Source organism: Stenella coeruleoalba (genome assembly GCF_951394435.1).
Source record: "Stenella coeruleoalba genome assembly, chromosome: 1".
Taxonomy (NCBI): Eukaryota; Metazoa; Chordata; class Mammalia; order Artiodactyla; family Delphinidae; genus Stenella; species Stenella coeruleoalba.
In genome coordinates this window covers 74,624,092-74,647,602 of record NC_137169.1, presented here as the reverse complement: position 1 = coordinate 74,647,602, position 23,511 = coordinate 74,624,092, and the positions used below count along the sequence as shown (strand labels likewise).

Below are 23,511 nucleotides of genomic sequence, written 5' to 3'. Positions count from 1 at the left end.
TACAGCCTGTAGGAATCAGAAGGCAACTTCTCAGAATGAATTACTATCTCCTTACTAGCCCCGACTGGAGCCTGTCACAGCCATCTTTAATGAAGGCTTCAATCACACACACAAAAAAGCCCAGGGCTCGGAAGGAAAAAACAAAAAACTAGCATTCCAAAAACCATGCTGAATATTGTGTTCACAAACACTGGGCAATATGGTACAGTCAAAAGAGCACCAACTTGCACCAGTTGTGAAGAAAGCTTGTTACAAGTGGTAAAAAGTTAGTAATTACATTATTTTTTAAAGAAATGCAGCCTTACTGATTTTTAGCACATACAGCAGTCATTTAGGCTCTACTAATGAAGGGTTTCTCAATCAAGACCTTTAGTGAACCTACTTGAATAAGGGAATAAAAATTTGTGTGTTTTTTTGGGTTTATTTTGCTATATGCGGGCCTCTCACTGTTGCGGCCTCTCCTGTTGCGGAGCACAGGCTCCGGACACGCAGGCTCAGCGGCCATGGCTCACGGGCCCAGCTGCTCCGCGGCATGTGGGCTCCTTCCGGACCGGGGCACGAACCCGCATCCCCTGCATCGGCAGGTGGACTCTCAACCACTGCGCCACCAGGGAAACCCTAAAAATGTGTTTTAATTGGCACAGCAGCATTCATTCAGTCCATGGTGCTATAGTGCAAATGTAGTTTGGACTGAGTCATCTAAAACGTGTTAGAAACTTGTTATTCCTATAGCTTTGTGTTCAAGTGATCATAATTTCAAAACTGAAGGTTTCTGAAAGAATGAAATCTTATATTACCGCTATGTTGTATAGCTTCCACAAAACTGAATTTAACGAGAGAATGGACAGGCAACTGACAACAAGTAGCACTTGGAGACTTCACATACCTACCACATCTGGAAAGCTCATTACAATCCATTTATGTGTTTCCAGACCTTTTATCCTGGTGGTATCTGTGCAATCATAATGAATGTGTATAAAGCAGGGCTTTGCTGCCAAAGGGAGATTTTTCTAACTATTGCTGCAAATAGCTACCATACCTTGCAGCAGCAATGGATCAAAAATATCTCTTGGAATCTCTCTTGGAATACTGTTGTTAGGACGAATTGTCACATCACTTCCAGAAGGACAGAGTTTGAGATAGTTCTAATGTCCCTTGGTTGTAGCTACTGTTTTTATGTCATTGACTCCAAATCTTATTTCCAGTTCTGACTACTCCCCAGAAGTCTAGATTAATATATTCAAATGTGTTGACCTCTCCATTTGAATATCTAGAAGGCATTTCAAACTCAACATGGCCAAAACAGAACTCTTGGATTTTCTCCCAAACTTGCCCCTTTCTTCCTGCAGTTTCCTCCATATAAAAATTGCTACCACCATTCACCCAACTGATCAAGACTAAAATCTGAGTCATTCTTGATTCTTTTCTTTCCTTCACCCCCACATCTAATCCACCAACAAGTCCTGTCAGCTCTCCAAAACACATCCCAAATTCAGCCGCTATTCTTCTTCTCCACTGTCATCACACTTGTTCAAGCGACCATTATCTTTCACTTGGACTACTGAACCTGCCTCTTAGCTATCCCTGCTTCATTGCTTGCCTTTCCATCCATTTTCCACAAAGCAGCTAGCCAGAATTATCTTTGTAAATGAGACTATGTCACTCCCCTCCCTCAAATTTCCAGTGGCTTCTGATAACACTTAAAATTCCAACCCTTTATGCTGGTTTACTAAGTTCTGTGTGATCTTTCCCCATCCTATATCCCCAGCTTTATCTAATACCTTGCTGCATTCGTTTTCTAGAGATGCCATAACAAGGTACCATAGTCCAGGTGGTTTAAATAACAGAAATTTATTTTTTCACAAAGCTGGAGGCTAGAATTCTGAGATCGCAATGGTAGCAGGGTTGACTTCTCCTGAGGCCTCTCCTTGGCTTGCAAATGGCCACTTTCTCACTGTCTTCATAGCGTCTTCCCTCTGTACCTGTCTGTGCCATGATTTCCTCTTCATATAAGGATGCCAGTCATATTGGATTAGGGCTCACCCTAGTGACTTCATTTTAACTTAATTACCTCTTTAAAGGCCCTATCTTCAAGTGCAGTCATATTCTGCGTTTAGGACTTCAACACGTAAATTTAGGGGTAGGGAGGAGACAGTTCAGCTCATAATACTTTCCCTTTTCATTTTAGTCCCACACAGGCTATCTTTCTGCTCCTTGAACAAGTTAAGCTTGCTCCCACCTAAGGGCCTTTGCACTGGCTTTTGTTGGAACATTCTTCTCCCTGTTGGTCCTTTAGGTTGTTTAGGTCTCAGTATACATGTCACATTTTCAGAAAGGTGTTCCTAGCCTCCCAATCTACAATAACCACCACTCATTTTATATCACATCCCCTGAATTAAATCTCTGCATGGTACCTACCTCTACTTAATATTTTTTCTGTTTATTATTTATTGTCTATCCCTCCATACCCCCACCAGAATATACACAGGGATCTTCTCTCTTCAGTAATATATTTCCAGGGCCTACAATAGTGCCAGATATGCTGAAAATGTTGAATAGGTACTTGTTTAATGAATAGGTAAATGAATGAAATTATTGAAGAAGGTAAAGAAAGAGTGGCAGTTAATGATTATTGTGACATATAGACCAAGGGTAGTCCCCTCACTCGGAGGTCTTTAGAAATAAAAATGAATCTGCTTACCCTTGAAAGAGTAAGAGTTGTCCAGAAGAGGTCGCCACATCTGTGACTGTGCCTTGGCTAAACAAAGTGGATATTTTTTACTTACGCGTAACTTTGTTGTAACATTTCTAGAAGTTATGTCTACTGTAACTTGCAAGGTTATTCAGCTGCTCATTCAGCGAACATATAGAAGAGTCTGTTGGGGCCAGATCTTTTGTTAGTAGAATGCCTTAGAGGACACGGGACCAGACAGAAGGCATATCTAATGCAGCCAGAGCCTGCAGTAGGGGTGGTGGGAGCAGGGGTCTGCTGGAAGGCTTCTGAGGCAGCTTACTGCGTACAATGTATTAATTGTGTACTGGACATACAAAATATTTCTCATACTTTCAGTCTGTTTACCTTTATAAATGGCAGCTGGCAACTTCTCTGAATTCATAGAAAATTATGGGCACTTCAAGCTCTATGTCTGGTGCTTATTTTGGACAGCATGCACAGCAAATTTTTATACTTCTCAACTTTCGGGAAAATTAGTTTAAAATTCAAGAAACTTGTCAGTTCCATAGTTTTTAACATACGAAATCTTGCAGGCCTTTTGGCAGCTGACACTTATTTTCATTTGGTATTTGGTGATAAATCATATTTTTATTTGTTCTCTGCCGACAGAGTGTCAATGGCTCTTAGACATTTAATACGCGTACTGTGTCATTATCATCAACAAGGAAATGGACCTCTTGAATGAGTGTGTTATACCCAGAGAGCAACAAGACCAGCAAGAGCTCCTGCTTGTTTTCATTTAAAAAGCTACATGTTGGGAGTCCGCCTGCCGATGCAGGGGACACGGGTTCGTGCCCCAGCCCGGGAGACTCCCACATGCCACGGAGCGGCTGGGCCCGTGAGCCATGGCCACTGAGCCTGCGCATCCAGAGCCTGTGCTCCGCAACGGAGAGGCCACAACAGTGAGAGGCCTGCGTACCGCAAAAAAAAAAAAAAAAAGCTACATGTTGCTTCCAGCCTTCTTCCTGGAAACTGTCTTGCTGTGACATCTTAATGGAGGGGCCTTTGAACATCTAGAACTTTGCTGTTATGTCCTCATGTTCTCTCCAGATAATGAAAAGGTCTTGCCCAGTTTTCTTCAAAGCTGTTTTTATTTCTCCTGTGTACTCTGACCCTACTGGTTTTCCTTCTGCATTTCTGTCTAACCTTTCTATTCACATTCCTCCAGACCTAAGGCCTGGATCAGAGATGAGAGTGTTGGAACATTAACTTCCAACTCTGCCATATGGAGCTATAACAATTGTGCTTTATCTACAGAATTGAGGCAGTGTAATACTTCCTGGGGTGCTTTTCGCTTTACAAATTATTATTTATAATCTGCTGTTTTCTACAAGCAGGATGGTCTTCATGTGACAAGTGACATTTGATCAACATTCTTATCAGCCAAGATAGCAGGTATTATCAGTTAAAATAACATCTTACATATTGTGTAATTTGTTGAATGACAAGTCATGGTGTAGTCCTAGAGGAAGAAAAGTCCTCCATTAATAGTTGTTTCTACATCAGAATTTAATGAGTTTTAGTAACGTGGTTTTGTTATGCACTCTTTGGCTACTGTTTGTCAATTTTGTTATATAAGCAAATGAGTTGCTTGTAGCTGTAGCTAACAGAAAACTCAAATCTAATTGATTAAGGAAATGAAAAATCTCATCTATCAGAACTCCAGGGCTCAAGGTTGGTCAATTTGTCAGCTCACAATGTCATCAAGGACCCAGACCCTTTCCGTCTCTCTGTCCTGTCTTGCTTGGTGGTGGTGTGTTCTCAGACCAGTCTAGTTCCAGGTACCATATCCAGACAGGACAATGTCCAAAGGAAGAAGTGGGATTATGTTTCTTTCCAGAAACCTCTCAACAGACTTCTCCTCAGTGGCCAAAATTAGGTCATTTGTACCAGTCCTTGCCAAGAGAGATGGAACTGCCACGACTGACTTAGACTAGGAGATACCTGAAGGGATATGGCATTATTAAATGAGATTATCCATGAAAAAACACCTACCACAATGCTTGGCACTTAGAAAGAGCTTAGTAAATTTTACTAAATGATGACAAATTAAGTCTGTGGCATTTAAATTGTAAAAGAGAGCCAGAGTTATGAGTAGTTAAGAGGTAGATTCCTTAGACCTTGGTGATACTGATCCTATGTTGAGGAGATGGCACCTGGAAAGCCCATCTGCAGTGCTGGGTTGTAGGACAGAGCCTCAAATTTTTAGGAAGAGCACAGAGAAGGACCCTACTCATAGGAAGAGATGGGGATAAGTTACTACAATAGGACTCTAGGGAAAAGAATCCAAGCAGCACCCAGGTGTATGGTTTAAAATGGGACAAAGCATAAAGAATGACTTAATGCTAAGTCCCAGAGCATTGGCCTGTAGCTTGTTAGATCCTCCTTTTTTCAGGTCATGATTGATCCTGGTTATTGGGTAGGGATGAACCCAAAGTTGATAAAATCTCCTATACTTTATATGGACATGAGAAAGCATGCAGAGGTTAGCAGCAAAGCAGGCCTGACATCTGTCTTTACATAGGAATGGCATTATCGAAGTTCTGCATAGTATAATTTTTCTCACTGCTGGCAGGTAAAAAGCAGTACCTTGGGTTACTCAAAAATAAAATAAAATAAAATGTAAGTATCATAAGTTAGCATTGACACACACACACCTTGTTTTCTAGATACAGTTTTTCCCACTGCAGCAGAATCCTTCTGCTCATCTCTGAGGTTCCCATTCTTCTTGGATTTTTTTAAAATTAATTTATTTATTTACTTATTTTTGGCTGCGTTGGGTCTTCATTGCTGCATGCAGGGCTTTCTCTAGTTGCAGAGCAGGAGCTCCTCTTCGTTGTGGTACACAGGCTTCTCATTGCAGGGCTTCTCTTTGTTACAGAGCATGGGCTCTAGGCACGGGGGCTTCAGTAGTTGTAGCACACAGGCTTAGTTGCTCCAAGGCATGTGGGATCTTCCCGGACCAGGGCTCGAACCCATGTCCCCTGCATTGGGAGGCAGATTCTTAACCACTGCGCCACCAGGGAAGTCCCCTTCTTGGATTTTTTAATCCACTTTTGGACTAGTCTTCTCTTTCCCCGGCATCCATATACCCAGCCTCTTGCTGCTGCTTTTTTTTTTTTTTTTTTTTTTTTTGCCTCTCAGCTTGCAGGATCTTAGTTCCCCCACCAAGGATAGAACCCACATCCCCTGCAGTGGAAGCGTGGAGTCCTAACCGCTGGACTATCAGGGAATTCCCCAGCCTCTTGCTTCTTATTGAATTGGGTAAATACCAGAATACTTTACTCATGAATAACCATCTGGGGTGTTTTCAGTAAACTCTCTGGGGGCTAAATAGAATTACAGTTAGAGTCACATTTATGAATGCCAAAAATTGTTTTGCGACTACAACTCTTAGAAATCTAGAGCTGGAAATGACCTCATTCTTAAGCTCTGCCCCCTCATTTTACAAATATGGAAACCAAGATGCTAGATATCCTGGTTAATTTTTAGAACTTGTCACTGGAAATAAATGAGTAAGTTTAGAAATCCAAGAAATCAATGGGAAAAAATGCAATGGCTATTTAATAATCTGTGGGAAAAGAGATCAGTTTGTACAATAACTGTTTGTAACAGTTATTATTACAAAAGTTCAATAGAGGGACATGAACTAGGTGGTTACAAAACTTTCATACATGTTGACCATCCTATAAATATCATGAGTTCCCAGAATAATCACAGAATTAATGACATTTACTTAAATGATAACTTTTGAAGATTTTAATGTATTAAGTAATTTCCAGGGCTTCCCTGGTGGCACAGTGGTTGGGAGTCCGCCTGCCGATGCGGGGGACGCGGGTTCGTGCCCTGGTCCGGGAAGATCCCACATGCCACAGAGCGGCTGGGCCCGTGAGCCATGGCCTCTGAGCCTGCGCATCCGGAGCCTGTGCTCCACGACGGCAGAAGCCACAACAGTGAGAGGCCCGCGTACAGCAAAAAAAATAAAAAATAAAATAATTTCCAGTTCTATTGACCATTTTCCTAATACAGTAAGCCTTCCTTAATTTTTCATAGACTAAGTTGAGCTGTTTATAATCTGAGGATCATCCAGAAACCCTTTTTGTTTCTAAGAAAGAATTCCAAATGACCCACCAGCAGGAACAGATAACTACTATTATCATTTTGATTCCTGAGCTTAAATGTTACTTCCTCAGCGTGACCTTCCTTGACCCACTGAATCATGTACCCCTCTTATTTCTCAAAGCACACTATTGTTTTCCTTCATAGTCCTTATCATAACATATAACTGTATACTGACTTGTGTGACTCTTTAATGTCTGTTATCCTGAGGGCACTATATAGTAGGGGTCATGTCTGTCATGTGACAGATGGCCACTGACCACTGTCTATCATGGTGTCTAGCTCACAACATACACTCAATATCTACTGAATGAATGAAACAAAATAAGATTGGAATGGCCCAAGGAGCAGTTTTGCTTTGTATTACTATTTACACATATAGGGGGTTTTTTTACATATATACTTTTATCATTTTAATTTTTATGAGCATGTATTAGATTTGTAACAGAATTGCAGCTTGTTTTTTTTCATTTTAAAATTTAGTTGTACAACATTTCAGTAAATAATGGATTAAGGAAGTTGGTGGGTCTGTAACCCTAAACTTATATAAAACATTGTTTTCTTGGAAATTTCTTAGGAACATTTTAAGAAATAGTGCCCCATATTCTGAACAAACAACTTGGAAATGAACATTTAGTTCAATATTTGCTTCTGATCAAAGGCCTTTTTAAATACATTTTTTAAAAATCTGTTTAAATTTGGGGGTTTCTCTATTAGTTTTCTACTGCTACCATAAACATAGCATTAAAAGGACACCCATTTATTATCTCACAGTGTTTGTAGGTTGGAGGTCTGGGCATAGTGTACCTGGTTGTCAGCTGGACTGTTTTCGCATCTGGAGCTTAGGTCCTCTTCCAGGCTCATTCAGGTTGTTGGCTGAATCCAGTTCCTTGGGGTTGTAGGACTAAGTTCCCTGGGTTTTTGCTGGCTGTCAACTGGGAGTTGCTCTCAGTTCCTAGAGACCACCCTGTAGACCCCCTCCATAGGCAGTTCCCAACATGGCTGTTTGCTTTCTTCCAGAACGGTAAGAGAACATCTTTCTGACTTCCTCCATCTCTGACCTTTAAACCCTCTTTTAAGGGCTTATCTGACTAGATCAGGCACACCCAAGATACTCTCTCTTTTGAGTAACTCAAGTCAACTGATTAGGGACCTTAATTACATCTGCAAAATATCTTTACCTGTGCCATGAAATGTAACCTAATCACAGGAGTGATATCTCATCATATTTACAAGTCCTTTTGACACTCAAAGGGAGAGATTTGTACATAGCACGTACATCAGGAGGTAGCCATCTTGGGTACCATCTTAGAATTCTGCCTACCATACTTCCCAATGTGGCAGAAACCGTTCTCAGAATCTCTCCAGAGTGATTGAATTGGTTTGGAATGTGTATGGTGTCTTGGTTTGAAGTGTGTCTACACGTCCATATGCTTTTGTAATCTCACTATAATTAAAATACATTGTTGGGGCTTCCCTGGTGGCGCAGTGGTTGAGAGTCCGCCTGCCGATGCAGGGGACACCGGTTCGTGCCCTGGTCTGGGAAGATCCCACATGCCGTGGAGCGGCTGGGCCCGTGAGCCATGGCCGCTGAGCCTGCGCGTCCAGAGCCTGTGCTCTGCAACGGGAGAGGCCACAACAGTGAGAAGCCCACGTATCACAAGAAAAACCCAAAAACCAAAAAAACATTGTTGACTATTTAAAGAGTTGTTTTTGCAAATAATTCCTGATCTAGAAATTGGAAGGATGAAGTAATGGCTCCTCAAATTCAGTAGCCTTAGTTTGTGTATGCTTAGGAAAACAAAATTTAGGATCTTTAGAAACCAAACCTAAGTTCACATTGCTGAAAATTTGTAGCTCTGTCCCTGCCTTCCTCCAGAATATCTTAGTTCACATTTTTGTTTAAACAAATAGATTAAAGTGAACATACTATGTTTTTAAGAGTATTGTAGATTCTCACAGTCATTTCTAACATTAATTTTCATTTTAATGCACAGTAGATAGCTAAATTATCTTTTTGTTAGTGACAAATTGTGTAGGAAAGAACAACACAAACTTCAGAGTAAAGCTAAGTTCAAAACTCATCTCTGTTGCTATAAGACTGTGGACAAGTCACTACCCTGCCTCAGCTCCCTCATCTGGAAAACAGAAATAATGTTTGTACTTGTTTCATTAGATTATGAAGGTTAGATAAGTTGAATATGAGTTCTTAGTAGAGTATCTGTCACATAGGAGGACTATATGGGTGTTTGCTATTATATTGCTAACTAAATCCCTCCTAAGAGCTTTTTCCTAAAATTATAATATAGAAGAGAATTTCAATATGTTTTTGTTTAGGAATTTTTAAGTTTGAGTCATTTAGTATGTTCAACCTCTCTTTGATCTTTTTTTTTTTTTTAGTAGCTTTGGTTAATTTTAGTAATTTCATTAGCACAAGTAGAAAAGTTAAGGAATAAACCAGTGAACAAATCTAAGGCATCCCAAAGTTGAAGGGTGGTTATTAAAATGCAGGCTATCCTTGGTGAACATTCTTGATGGGGCTTATACATCCTGTTCATATTACTTAGCATTTTTTATTATACCACACCTTAGCATCCCAGGGCCCTAATGTACAGAAATTTCATCCATCTCTGATATGAAGAGATCATGGAATCCAGAGTCACCTTAGCATAGGACCGTCTAATACCCAGTAGACTTAAATATGTAGAGTTGGAAAAGAGAAGACATGAGCTTCAATTCTGACGTGGGCTGTGCTCTATGATATGACCTCAGGAGAATCATGATCACAAAGTGCAGTGAAGATGAACATGAACATGGGAATGGGCTCAGGAGGCTTAACTCAAGTCAGTCAGCCTCCCTTAGCCTCAGTTTACTCATATGTAAAATAGGTGTACCAATGCATACCCTTCCAACCTTTTGGAGTTATTCTGAGCATCCCAACAAATATTCTGTTTTATTGTCACTATATATTCATAAGATATATCTGCCCTACTACATCGTTAACTTCTCAGGGACAAGGACTCTGGTTTTGTGGGGTTTTTTTTTAATCTTGGCAGCTTGTTTTTTTTTAAAAAGTTGATATCCACTAAATGTTTATTGAACTTGAAATGTTTGGGTTTTTTTTAAAGTTTCTGTTTCCCATTTTAATTACTGAAATCTCTAACAATGACAAAACTGTCACATAGGACAGTAAACGTATACATTAATTCAATCAAACTTCTTGGAAAGAATACATTTAGCAATCTGGGATAATGCAGAATGACAGGAAATATAACATAATTCGACACTGGTTCTTTTAGTCATTTTACCCAGACATCATGTTAATATTAGACCAATGCCCAAAACATTTAGTGCATAAACCAGTTTCTTTTTAAAAATCTATCATTTTTTTCTTGTTTTTGTTTTCTAATCAGCATTTTATTTTGGAACAACTTAAATTTACAGGAAAGTCACAAAGATAGCCCAAAGAGTCCTATATACCTTTTACTCAGCTTGCCCTAAAGTTAACGTCTTATATAACCATTTGTCAGAACTAGGAAATTAATGTTGCTACAATACTCTTAACCAAGCTATAGACTTTTTTGATCTCACTAGTTTTTTGGGGGTTTTTTTTTTATACAGCAAGTTCTATTAGTCATCCATTTTATACACATCAGTGTATACATGTCAATCCCAATCTCCCAGTTCATCAAACTACCACGCCACCACCTGCCGCTTCCCCCCCCCCTTGGTGACCATACGTTTGTTCTCTACATCTGTGTCTCAATTTCTGCCCTGCAAACTGGTTCATCTGTACCATTTTTCTAGTTTCCACATATATGCATTAATATACGATATTTGTTTTTCTCTTCCTGACTTAATTCACTCTGTATGACAGTCTCTAGGTCCATCCACATCTCTACAAATGACCCAATTGAGTTCCTTTTTATGGCTGAGTAATACGCCATTGTATATATGTACCACATCTTCTTTATCCATTCATCTGTCAATGGGCATTTAGGTTGCTTCCATGACCTGGCTATTGTAAATAGTGCTGCAATGAACATTGGGGTGCATGTGTCTTTTTGAATTATGGTTTTCTCTGGGTATATGCCCAATAGTGGAACTGCTGGTCATATGGTAATGCTATTTTTAGTTTTCTAAGGAAAATCCATACTGTTCTTCATAGTGGCTGTATCAGTTTACATTCCCACCAACAGTGCAAGAGGGTTCCCTTTTCTTCACACCCTCTCCAGCATTTGTTGTTTGTACATTTTCTGAGGATGCCCATTCTAACTGGTGTAAGGTGATACCTCATTGTAGTTTTGATTTGCATTTCTCTAATAATTAGTGATATTGAGCAGCTTTTCATGTGCTTCTTGGCCATCTGTATGTCTTCTTTGAAGAAATGTCTATTTAGGTCTTCTGCCCATTTTTAGATTGGGTTGTTTGTTTTTTTTTTAATATTGAGCTACATAAGCTGTTTATATATTTTGGAGATTAATCCTTTGTCCGTTGATTCATTTGCAAATATTTTCTCCCATTCTGAGGGTTGTCTTTTCGTCTTGTTTATGGTTTCCTTTGCTGTGCAAAAGCTTTTAAGTTTCATTAGGTCCCATTTGTTTAGTTTTCTTTTTATTTCCATTACTCTAGAAGGTGGATCAAAAAAGATCTTGCTGTGATTTAAGTCAAAGAGTGTTCTTCCTATGTTTTCCTCTAAGAGTTTTATAGTGTCTGGTCTTACATTTAGGTCTCGAATCCATTTTGAGTTTATTTTTGTGTATGGTGTTAGGGAGCGTTCTAATTTTATTATTTTACATGTAGCTGTCCAGTTTACCCAGCACCGCTTATTGAAGAGACTGTCTTTTCTCCATTGTATATCCTTGCCTCCTTTGCCATAGATTAGTTGACCATGGGTGTGTGGGTTTATCTCTGGGCTTTCTGTCTTGTTCCATTGATCTATATTTCTGTTTTTGTGCAAGTACCATATTGTCTTGATTACTGTAGCTTTGTAGTATAGTCTGCAGTCAGGGAGTCTGATTCCTCCAGCTCCATTTTTTTCCCTCAAGACTGCTTTGGCTATTTGGGATCTATAGTGTCTCCATACAAATTTTAACATTTTTTGTTCTAGTTCTGTAAAAAATGCCATTGGTAATTTGATAGGGATTGCATTGAATCTGTAGATTGCTTTGGGTAGTATAGTCACTTTCATAATATTGATTCTTCCAATCCAAGAACATGGTATGTCTCTCCACCTTCTTGTGTCATCTTTGATTTCTTTCATCAGTGTCTTATAGTTTTCTGAGTACAGGTCTTTGACATCCTTAGGTAGGTTTATTCCTAGGTATTTTATTCTTTTTGTTGCAACGGTGAATGGGATTGTTTCCTTAATTTCTCTTTCTGATCTTTTGTTGTTAGTATCTAGGAATGCAAGAGATTTCTGTACATTAAGTTTGTATCCTGCAACTTTGCCAGATTCATTGATTGCCTCTAGTAGTTTTCTGGTGGCATCTTTAGGATTCTCTATGTATAGTATCCTGTCATCTGCAAACAGTGACACTTTTACTTCTTTTCCAATTTGTATTCCTTTTATTTCTTTTTCTTCTCTGATTGCCGTGACTGGGACTTCCAAAACTATGTTGAATAATAGTGGTGAGAATGGGCGTCCTTGTCTTGTTCCTGATCTTAGAGGAAATGCTTTCAGTTTTTCACCATTGAGAATGATGTTTGCTGTGAGTTTGTTGTATATGGCCTTTATTATGTTGAGGTAGGTTCCCTCTACACCCACTTTCTGGAGAGTTTTTATCATAATTGGGTTTTGAATTTTTTCAAAAGCTTTTCCTGCATCTACTGAGATGATCATATGGTTTTCCTTCTTCAGTTTGTTAATATGGTGTATCACCTTGATGGATTTGCATAAATTGAAGAATCCTTGCATCCCTAGGATAAATCCCACCTGATCATGGTGTATGATCCTTTTCATGTGTTGTTGGATTCTGTTTGCTAGTATTTTGTTGAGGGGTTTTGCATCTGTATTCATCAGTGATATTGGTCTGTAATTTTCTCTTTTTGTAGAATCTTTGTCTGATTTTCGTATCAGGGTCATGGTGGCCTCATAGAATGAGTTTGGGAGTGTTCCTTTCTCTGCAGTTTTTTAGAAGAGTTTGAGAAAGATGGGTGTTAGCTCTTCTCTAAATGTTTGATAGAATTCACCTGTGAAGCCATCTGGTCCTTGACTTAAGCTTGTTGGAAGATTTTTAATCACAGTTTCAACTTCATTACTTGTGTTTGGTCTGTTCATATTTTCTATTTCTTCCTGGTTCAGTCTTGGAAGGTTATACTTCTCTAAGAATTTGTCCATTTCTTTCAGGTTGTACATTTTATTGGCATAGAGTTGCTTGTAGTAGTCTCTTGGGGTGCTTTGTATTTCTGCATTGACTGTTGTAACTTCTTTTTCATTTCTAATTTTATTTATTTGAGTCCTCTCCCTCTTATGCTTGATGAGTCTGGCTAATGGTTTATCAATTTTATTTATCTTCTCAAAGAACCAGCTTTTACTTTTATTGATCTTTGCTATTGTTTTTTTTTGTTTCTATTTCATTTATTTCTCCTCTAATCTTTATGATTTCTTTCCTTCTGCTAACTTTGGGTTTTGTTTGTTCTTCTTTCTCTAGTTACTTTAGGTGTAAGGTTAGATTGTATTTTTGAGATTTTTCTTCTTTCTTGAGGTAGGCTTGTATAGCTATAAACTTCCCTCTTAGAACTGTTTTTGCTGCATCCCATAGGTTTTGGATCATCGTATTTTCATTGACATTTGTCTCTAGGTATTTTGTGATTTCCCCTTTGTCTTCTTCAGTGATCTCTTGGTTATTTAGTAACATACTGTTTCGCCTCCATGTGTTTGTTTGTTTTACAGATTTTTCCCTGTAACTGATTTCTAATCTCATAGCGCTATGGTCAGAAAAGATGCTTGATATGATTTCAATTTTCTTAAATTTACTGAGGCTTGATTTGTGACCCAAGATGTGATCTATCCTGGAGAATGTTCCATGTGCACTTGAGAAGAAAGTGTAATCTGCTGTTTTTGGGTGGAATGTCCTTTAAATATCAGTTAAATCTATCTGGTCTGTTGTGTCATTTAAAGCTTGTGTTTCCTTATTAATTTTCTGTTTGGATGATCTGTCCATTGGTGTAAGTGAGGTGTTACAGTCCCCCACTATTATTGTGTTACTGTCGATTTCCTCTTTTATAGCTGTTAGCAGTTGCCTTATGTATTGAGGTGTTCCTATGCTGGATGCATATATATTTATAATTGTTATATCTTCTTCTTGGATTGACCCCTTGATCATTATATAGTGTCCTTCTTTGTCTCTTCTAATAGTGTTTATTTTAAGGTCATTTTTGTCTGATATGAGAATTGTTACCCCAGCTTTCTTTTGATTTCCATTTGCATGGAATATCTTTTTCCATCCCCTCACTTTCAGTCTGTATGTGTCCCGAGGTCTGAAGTGGGTCTCTTGTAGACAGCATATATATGGGTCTTGTTTTTGTATCCATTCAGTGAGCCTGTGTCTTTTGGTTGGAGCATTTAAGCCATTAACGTTTAAGGTAATTATCGATATGTATGTTCCTATTACCATTTTCTTAATCGTTTTCAGTTTGTTTTTGTAGGTCCTTTCCTTCTCTTGTGTTTCCCACTTAGAGAAGTTCCTTTAGCATTTGTTGTAGAGCTGGTTTGGTGGTGCTGAATTCTCTTAGCTTTTGCTTGTCTGTAAAGCTTTTGATTTCTCCATTGAATCTGAATGAGATCCTTGCTGGGTAGAGTAATCTTGGTTGTAGGTTTTTCTCTTTCCTCACTTTAAGTATATCATGCCTCTCCCTTCTGGCTTGTAGAGTTTCTGCTGAGAAATCAGCTGTTAACCTTATGGGAGTTCCCTTGTATGTTATTTGTCATTTTTCCCTTGCTGCTTTCAATAATTTTTCTTTGTCTTTAATTTTTGCCAATTTGATCACTATGTGTCTCGGTGTGTTTCTCCTTGGGTTCATCCTGTATGGGACTCTCTGTGCTTCCTGGAGTTGGGTGGCTATTTCCTTTCCCATGTTAGGGAAGTTTTCGACTATAATCTCTTCAGATATTTTCTCGGGTCCTTTCTCTCTCTCTTCTCCTTCTGGGACCCCTATAATGTGAATGCTGTTCCCTTTAATGTTGTCCCAGAGGTCTCCTAAGCTGTCTTCATTTCTTTTCATTCTTTTTAGTCTGTTCCGCAGCAGTGAATTCCACCATTCTGTCTTCCAGGTCACTTATCCATTCTTCCGCCTCAGTTACTCTGCTATTGATTCCTTCTAGTATAGTTTTCATTTCAGTTATTGTATTGTTCATCTCTGTTTGTTTGTTCTTTAATTCTTCTAGGTCTTTGTTAAACATTTCTTGCATCTTCTCAATCTTTGCCTCCATTCTTTTTCCAAGGTCCTGGATCATCTTCATTATCATTATTCTGAATTCTTTTTCTGGAAGGTTGCCTATCTCCGCTTCATTTAGTTGTTTTTCTGGGGTTTTATCTTGTTCCTTCATCTGGTACATAGCCCTCTGCCTTTTCATCTTGTCTATCTTTCTGTGAATGTGGTTTTTGTTCCACAGGCTGCAGGATTGTAGTTCTTGCTTCTGCTGTCTGCCCTCTGGTGGATGAGGCTGTCTAAGAGGCTTGTGCAAGCTTCCTGATGGCAGGGACTGGTGGTGTGTAGAGCTGGCTGTTGCTCTGGTGGGCAGAGCTCAGTAGAACTTTAATCTGCTTGTCTGCTGATGGGTGGGGCTGTGTTTCCTCCCTGTTGGTTGTTTGGCCTGCGGCGACCCAACACTGGAGCCTACCCAGGCTCTTTGGTGGGGATAATGGCAGATGCTGGGAGGGCTCATGCCAAGGAGTACTTCCCAGGCCTTCTTCTGCCAGTGTCCTTGTCCTCACGGTGAGACCGAGCCACCCCCCACCTCTCCAGGAGACCCTCCAACACTAGCAGGTTCAGTCTCCTGTAGGGTCACTGCTCCTTGCCCTGGGTCCTGATGCTCACACTTTGTGTGTGCCCTCCAGGAGTAGAGTCTCTCTTTCCCCCAGTTGAAGTCCTGCAATCAAATCCCGCTAGCCTTCAAACCCTGATTCTCTCGGAATTCCTTCTCCCATTGCTGGACCCCCAGGTTCAGAAGCCTGACGTGGGACTCAGAACCTTCACTCCAGTGGGTGGACTTCTGTGGTATAAGTGTTCTCCTGTTTGTGAGTCACCCACCCAGCAGTTACGGGATTTGATTTTATTGTGATTGCACCTCCTAGCATCTCATTGTGGCTTCTCCTTTTTCTTTGGATGTGGGGTATCTTTTTTGGTGAGTTCCAGTGTCTTTCTGTTGATGATTGTTCAGCAGTTAGTTGTGATTCTGGTGTTCTCGCAAGAGGGAGTGAGGCAAGTCCTTCTACTCCACCATTTTGAACCAATCTCCTTGAACTTGAAATGTTGACCAAATGAGAAAATACATGTGAAAGCATGATGTGGACATTAAGTACTGTTACAAAATCAGCCAAATGTACTAGTCCAAGTGGCCATAGTGACCAAAGATGTACTGATTAACAAAGAAAATTAAGGTGGCATAAACAAATGAAAGTTTGTGTCTGACCAGGATCAACACAGTGTAATTTCGCTGCAAGTTCCAAACCAGGTGTGTCGTGACGTGCTGGAGACATCACATCCGCTTCTGGAGTGGCTTCCTCAGCATTATCCACATGTCATACTTAACATTAAACAGCCAAACACAGTCAGTGACAAGTTGAGAAAATGAAACCATCTCACTACCAGCAAAGCTATGTTGCTGCTATTCAGCTCTTCAGAGGTAGATCAGAGTATGGATAGGATGACAGGATAATTTTAAAGCTCTTATAATATGATTAGTTAGAAGGGACTCAGAACGTCTAAATGGATGGGCATTGGAAACGTACTAGTAATAGTGTTGACAGCACAGCTCCCAGCACAGGGCACAACTGTGGGTGACTGAGATTTTTCGGCTGTGGACAGGCCAATGCCAAGGGCTTCATTTGTAGTCAGAACATCTGGCAGCCCACTGAGCAGAAGCAGCTAAAGGAAAGTGGCTTGGCAAATGGAGGTGCAGGTTCTTAATGGAGCGCAGCACAGAACTGTTCATCAGGCCCCGTGAGCACATTCACAGCATCCAAAGGGAAGGTGTGAAACATTCAAAGTGGATGGTTGTTGAAAATATGCAGCAAAGTCAACTTTGGATAGGGCTAACTGGAAAATATTGGCATCTTAATGAAGAGTATTAAACTAATTATGGTGTATTGCAAACTATTATGGAATATATTCAATAACTTGCTAATAAAACTGTGAAAGTTTTTTTGTGTTTGTTTGGGCGGAATTTTGCAAGAAGAAAAGGAGAGTTGGTATCAAAAGATGTTTTATTTAATGATGAAAATGCTATTTTTAATTTTAATTTTTTTGAAAGGTAGCCAGAATCCAAAGCACTAAGTTAATTTAGGGCAAAATAATAATGATACCAGCAACTACTGGTTTTGAACACAATGTGTCAGGTGTTGAACTAGGTGCTTTATGTGTATTAGTTTATTTGTTACTCACATAATCCCCATTAGAGAGAAAACATTATCCCACTTGCAGATTAGGAAACTTGGGCTCAGAGAAGTTAACTCATCCCAAGTCATATTGTTAATACGTGATAGAGACTGTATTCAAATCCCCAGTTCTCTCCATTCACCATGAGAACCCAAAAGGAGTGAAATGAGAAGGTAGGATGATGATATAAACATGATAGACAAATGAGAGAAAAGAAATGAGAGCTGTAAAAGAAAGTAAGAAGAGAGTAGAACAGAAAAGGAGACCAGGCATTGAGAAGGAGAGGGAATTCTTTAGACAAGCCCAAGTGTAATGTCTTCAGTAAGTGTAATCATTCTGTATCATCTTGGCTGATGCTCTTTTGAGTCCTGTGGGACATCTTACCAGACAGGCCCACTTCCCACCTTGTGTATTACCTTCAGAGGGCTATTTCAAAGCAGAGATTATACAAGAAATCTACTGTATAGCCTGACAACTTCCAGTGGAAAGAAATCAGGTTTGAATGATTTAAATTTAAGTGTGTCCCCAGTGTATGTGCTCTGACTTTACACTGGCTTTGCAGAAAAGACTAATTTTAATTCACTAGAAAGCAGATGGGATCTGTCATGGGGTGGTAAAAAAACAAGAAACTCATCCAAATGTAAGAGAAAACAACAGCTTTTCTCTTGTGGGTCAATTTCATAGTACAAGTATTTGTCACTGGGTCCACACAAGCTGGTTTTCATCAAAATAACAAAAGTCACATCTAATGTTTATTGAACAGCTATCATGTGCTAAGTGTTTTACATGTATTTAATGTGCAGGAGGAGCCTAGGAAGTTGGTACTATTATGGCTAACCACCCATTTTAAAGATGAGAAAACTGAGGCTCAGAAAGTTAACCAACCTAAGGTCACTTGGCTAATAAGTAGCAGAGTTGTGATTTGAACCCCAGGCCCTGGATCATAACACTACACTATACAGACATTCCCAGGAGTGATTGTGAATGTGTAACCCCAAGAACTCTACATTTTTTAACACTTGTACTCCAGAAAACAAAGAAAGGGAGCAAGGGAAGAAGAAAAGAAAAAGACAATTACCTCAAAAATAGTACCCACTCTAGACATATGGGTTGGAAGCAGCAGGGGTGGCCTGAACCCCCTATGGCCAGGGAAGGAATCTGTAGCAAAGGGTGGGAGGGGAAAAGATGGGGCAAGAAGAAATGGAAGTATAAAGTTTAAAAACAAAAAAGAAAGAAAAGGAAAAAAAGAATGCATTTAGAGTGAAAAGGGAAGGAAGAAGTTCTTGTAAATTTTTTAGAATAGAGTATGAAAATAATATAGTAAGTTTAAATTAAGGTTGTTTCTCTAATTTGCCCTTTTGTTTCTAATTTCATGGGCTAAAATGACCCATTCAACTCAGCCTTTGGAATTAATAATATTTGTTCTGACAGTTCCTCCCTACCCTGAGTAATGCTAATTTCCACTCTGCAAGATTACTGTCTCAGTGAAAGGTGGGTGTGTTTTTGGCCTTTTGGGTTTTTTTCCTCTTGAAGCTTAATTAAGTCAACATTAACCATAGCCATGTAACCACAGAACGGGCAGTTTCTTGAAGGCTCATGGTTTGGACATTTTCCAGCAAAAATTCCCACTTCTGTAATTATATTTAGTGTTCTATTTACCTGAATAGCTGGCTTGTTATGGGACCATGTGTCAGGGCAACACTGGGCCTTGTTTGCAGCCGAGTTTGTCTGCTTCATGGAACCCCTGTGCCAAAGAGTGTGCAGTTCTCAATGGAGCTGAGCCTCTGGGTTCAGCCTCTCTTGTTTCTTCTTCAGAAATTTCATCCGGGTTAGCATTGCACATCTGATGCCATATGGTCCTGCAATTCTCAAGACTGTCTACTTGATGTTTAAAACATTTTTTAAACTTGTCCATACCCTTAACTCTGAAAGTAATAGTATTACCCATGTTTGTGGTATGGACCTATCCTGATGACTTTGTTTATATAGATGTGACTGAATTTTTTTTTTTAAGTACAGCCCTTACACAAAAGCCAGTTTTTTCATGTCAGTGCAGCTGTTTTAACTTTTAAGAAACTGCAAGAATTTTATCCCTAAAACATTAATTTGAAAGACATAGGACCTATAAAGAAGTGCAATGTTCCTGAAACTGGTATCTGTTAATCTCCCTACTTCTGTTCTCTTTGAACTCTTAATTAAGAGTTGAATAAAGTTCCTGAGCTATTGCATATAAACTTCTCATGTTATTGCTGAATTCCTAGTAACCTCTGAAATGTTAACTTATAACGGAAGCGAGAAACAAAAGGTAACAGTAGCTCAGTTCTCATGATTTCTCTAAACTCAATGAAGTTTCCATGGACACAGAGGCAGATGCTGGAAGGAAGCAGTTGTGTGTTTTCCTGGGTTCACTGTAGCCCAATGAGTCATGGTAGATATTGTTTTCCTTCTTTTTTATGCTCTAGCAACGATTTCACTTCCTGTTATATAGGAAAACCTATTCTACTGTTTAAAAGAGGTCACTAGATGTATTTATTACTTTAAGACCATTTCATCTATGGAAATAATTTTTTATTGTTCTGAGTCACTCTGGTTTGTGGAATTTTTATACGAGTTCCAGGACAAGGATGAGATGATATATTTATTTTATTTTGCATTCTCTTTAATTTTTTTGACTTCATGAATGTCAGGCTTGCTGTCAAAGTATTTCCATGTTTTTATTACTTTAGAAGTTACTCTGCTATATTTATGTCTCCTAAACTCTTCCTTAACGACTTCACTATGTGTACTGGGGCATGCTGTATTTTGGCAGAACTTTTACTTTTCCCAGTGTCACGTGATCTCCTGTTTTTCCCTTAGTCCCTGTTCATGTCTTCTCAATGTAGACCTTTACCATGTTAAAAGTTATACAGACCTTCAGAAATATTTAAATTGTTTTGTTGAACTGCTGGAAGGATTTCAAAGGGCATTTGTTATGCCTTACATTTTTTTCTTGCATTAATATAAACCTTACTACAAGTGTTCCCTAGTTCAGCCCAGGATATCTCTGTGCTTTAGACTGTACCCTGGGATCATAGAAAGATCCCGAAATTCATTTTCAGGTATTCTTGGGTTTGATTACCATTATTGTATTTGTTAATCACCTCTAGAGACCTAGGTTAAATTTAAATAACAGTTCAGATTTACAGAGAAGCCTTAGATGTTCTGACATTTTAGAAAATATTTGAATAGAAAACAGTGACTCTCCAATGGGCTGAGATTTCAAGTTATTGGTTATTGTCATTGATATTCCTTCCACATATTACTCTGTGTGTGCAATTCTGACTGAATGACTGACTTAAGATTTAAAATTAAATCTTCTGTTTTTCTGGGATGGGTAGGAAGGTTGGATGATCTGCCTCCCACCTCTCTTGACTCTTGTGCCCTAATTAGTCACACCTTCAACCGTGTCCTCTAAATAGTCAGACTCCGACAGAACGAAAGGAGTATAATATTGACTTGATGTTAGACTAGGAGACAAAATGGACAATTCCTAATAGATAATTTCTTCTCTTGCAAATGATCATGGCTGGTCCAAACTATACTACACACATTCACAAATTCATTAGGGTGTGCATTGTATATGTGTGCACATGGGGACATAATTCAGTGTTCTGAAGTTTTAGATGATTAGTTTTCTTGTTAGAAAATGGTAGAATATTAATCTGAATCATTTTATTTTCAACAGGTTGACCTGATGAAAGAAGCATTAGAAAAACTTCAGCTCAACATAGTAGAGATGAAAGATGAAAATGCAACCTTAGATGGTGGAGATGTCTTATTCACAGGTAGAGTTGTACTTACTCTTTCCTATCTAAAAATATTTCTAATACCTGGCCTATATCCCCTTGTTTAATTACAGTTTTTTTTTTTAATTACCAAAGTAAGGGTAATTTGGAAAATACAGAAAAGCACAAAAGAGAGAAAATTAAAAATGACCTTTCATTCAAAGATAATCATTTCAATATTTGGGTTATTGAATACTTTTTTATTGAATATTAAAGTACCTTTAGTACTTTTGTATGCACGTATTTGCATATTTTTACACGTTATCAGTATATACATATCATTTTATAGGTTGTGTCTACTGTGTTCTACAATATTAGTTTATGGGTTGCATAGCCTTGCATTGTGTGACAGTATATCTGAGCTGTATTGGAAAGACTCTTAATTCAAGATGTGTCATTTACAAATAATTTTCTTCCCAGATGGCAAGATAGATTTAAATACTTTTCAGTGCAGATTGGCTTGGCTTAATGCCAAATGAATAATAGCAGAACTCAACAAAATAGAAACAGCTGATATTATTATTGATCTAACTGAAATCAGTTTTTATACTGTATATAATATAGCTACTAAAGAAATGATAATTTTAGCGTTTAACCTTTCCAACTCTTTATGATCATATTATTATTGTTTTTGTAAAGTCACGTGCTAAAATCTGGGTCACCAGGTTCATTCTAGTTATATTGATAAACAAGACAATCAATAATTTTTAATTGATAATGAGAGTTTATTTTCCCCTACTTGTCAAAGAATAAACACCTGTTTCGCAGATGTAGCCCTAACAGCAGAGGCTGGTCCCCAGAGATTTGGGAATGTAGACCCATGTGGCCCACTGAAAGCATGGAGCTTCTTGGAAGTCCAATATTTTAGCTGATGTGAATTTTGTATCGAATCCCATGTATATAGACAAAATATAGCCATCTTCATTTTAATATAAAAATGTTTTATATAACTTAAATTTTGAAAAAATTAATGTTCCTGGAGGAGGAGGAGTCTTTATCCTGGGACATTCACATAGTTCCTTGCTTGGTGTCACATACTTGTGAGTGGGGACTGTGTCACCGAGCCCCAGGGGGCGCCATTTTTATCATAGGTTTGTGGAAAGCAAAACCCCTGGAGTTGTGCCCTGCACAGCCTGTGCCACCACTGTCACAGGCAATGGGCCTCCCTCTGGGGTTTGATGTGCACACCCACTGAGCCATAAGAACACAGAACAAGGGGTTAGAGAGACCTACGCTGCATTCTCAGCTCCAGTTGTGTCCAAGCCGACTCAGGCATTCTTTGAATCTGCCTAGTAAGTTCCGCTTAGAATATTCCTTTTTTTTTCTTTTTGCGGTACGCGGGCCTCTCACTGCTGTGGCCTCTCCCCTTGCGGAGCACAGGCTCCGGACGCGCAGGCTCAGCGGCCATGGCTCACGGGCCCAGCCACTCCACGGCATGTGGGATCTTCCCGGACCGGGGCACGAACCCGTGTCCCCTGCATCGGCAGGCGGACTCTCAACCACTGCGCCACCAGGGAAGCCCCTAGAATATTCTTTGTGTCTCCCATTGATGGCACTTTTCATTCTTTTCAGTAGCACAGAACAACAGTCTGTTTCTCTTAGAAAACAGGCTTTTGTGAAAAGCTAGATGTGTTACTCACACTTCCTTACAATAAAATTCTTTTTTACCAGAACATAGCTGTATAATAAATAACTTGCTGTGAGCAGGTACTGATGCTGTTTGAAGAATGATTTAAAACAAGCTGTAGGGGCTTCCCTGGTGGTGCATTGGTTGATAATCTGCCTGCCAATGCAGGGGACACGGGTTCGAGCCCTGGTCTGGGAAGATCCCACATGCCGTGGAGCAACTGGGCCCATGAGCCACAACTACTGAGCCTGTGCATCTGGAGCCTGTGCTCCACAGCAGGAGAGGCCGCGACAGTGAGAGGCCCGCGCACCGCAATGAAGAGTGGCCCCTGCTTGCCGCAACCAGAGAAAGCCCTCGCACAGAAACGAAGACCCAACGCAGCTAAATAAATAAATAAAACGAATTTATTAAAAAAAAAAAAAAAAAATGCAAGCTGTATTCACAGCCGTTTAGTTATCTCAACAGCTGAGCTGAACAAGATTCCCTAAAATCTTCTCATTGTTTCGGCAAAGTTTAGGAACCTCTTCCATTGGTCAAAGGTCTTTCCACAGCATCTCAAGCCTAATGTTTTTCCCATAACTTCTAATAAGGTACTAAGTATTGAG

The 23,511-nt window shown here is 39.3% G+C and overlaps 1 protein-coding gene across 1 annotated transcript in view; it reads left to right on the top strand.

Annotated features, from left to right (window-relative positions):
* The window catches only part of DDAH1 (dimethylarginine dimethylaminohydrolase 1), a 153,444-nt gene that overhangs the window by 88,932 nt on the left and 41,001 nt on the right, over positions 1-23,511 (top strand). Inside the window, exon 2 of the mRNA XM_079943998.1 lies at positions 21,180-21,279. Within this exon, the coding sequence (XP_079800124.1) occupies positions 21,180-21,279 (100 nt within the window). The remainder of the gene's footprint in view (positions 1-21,179; positions 21,280-23,511) is intronic.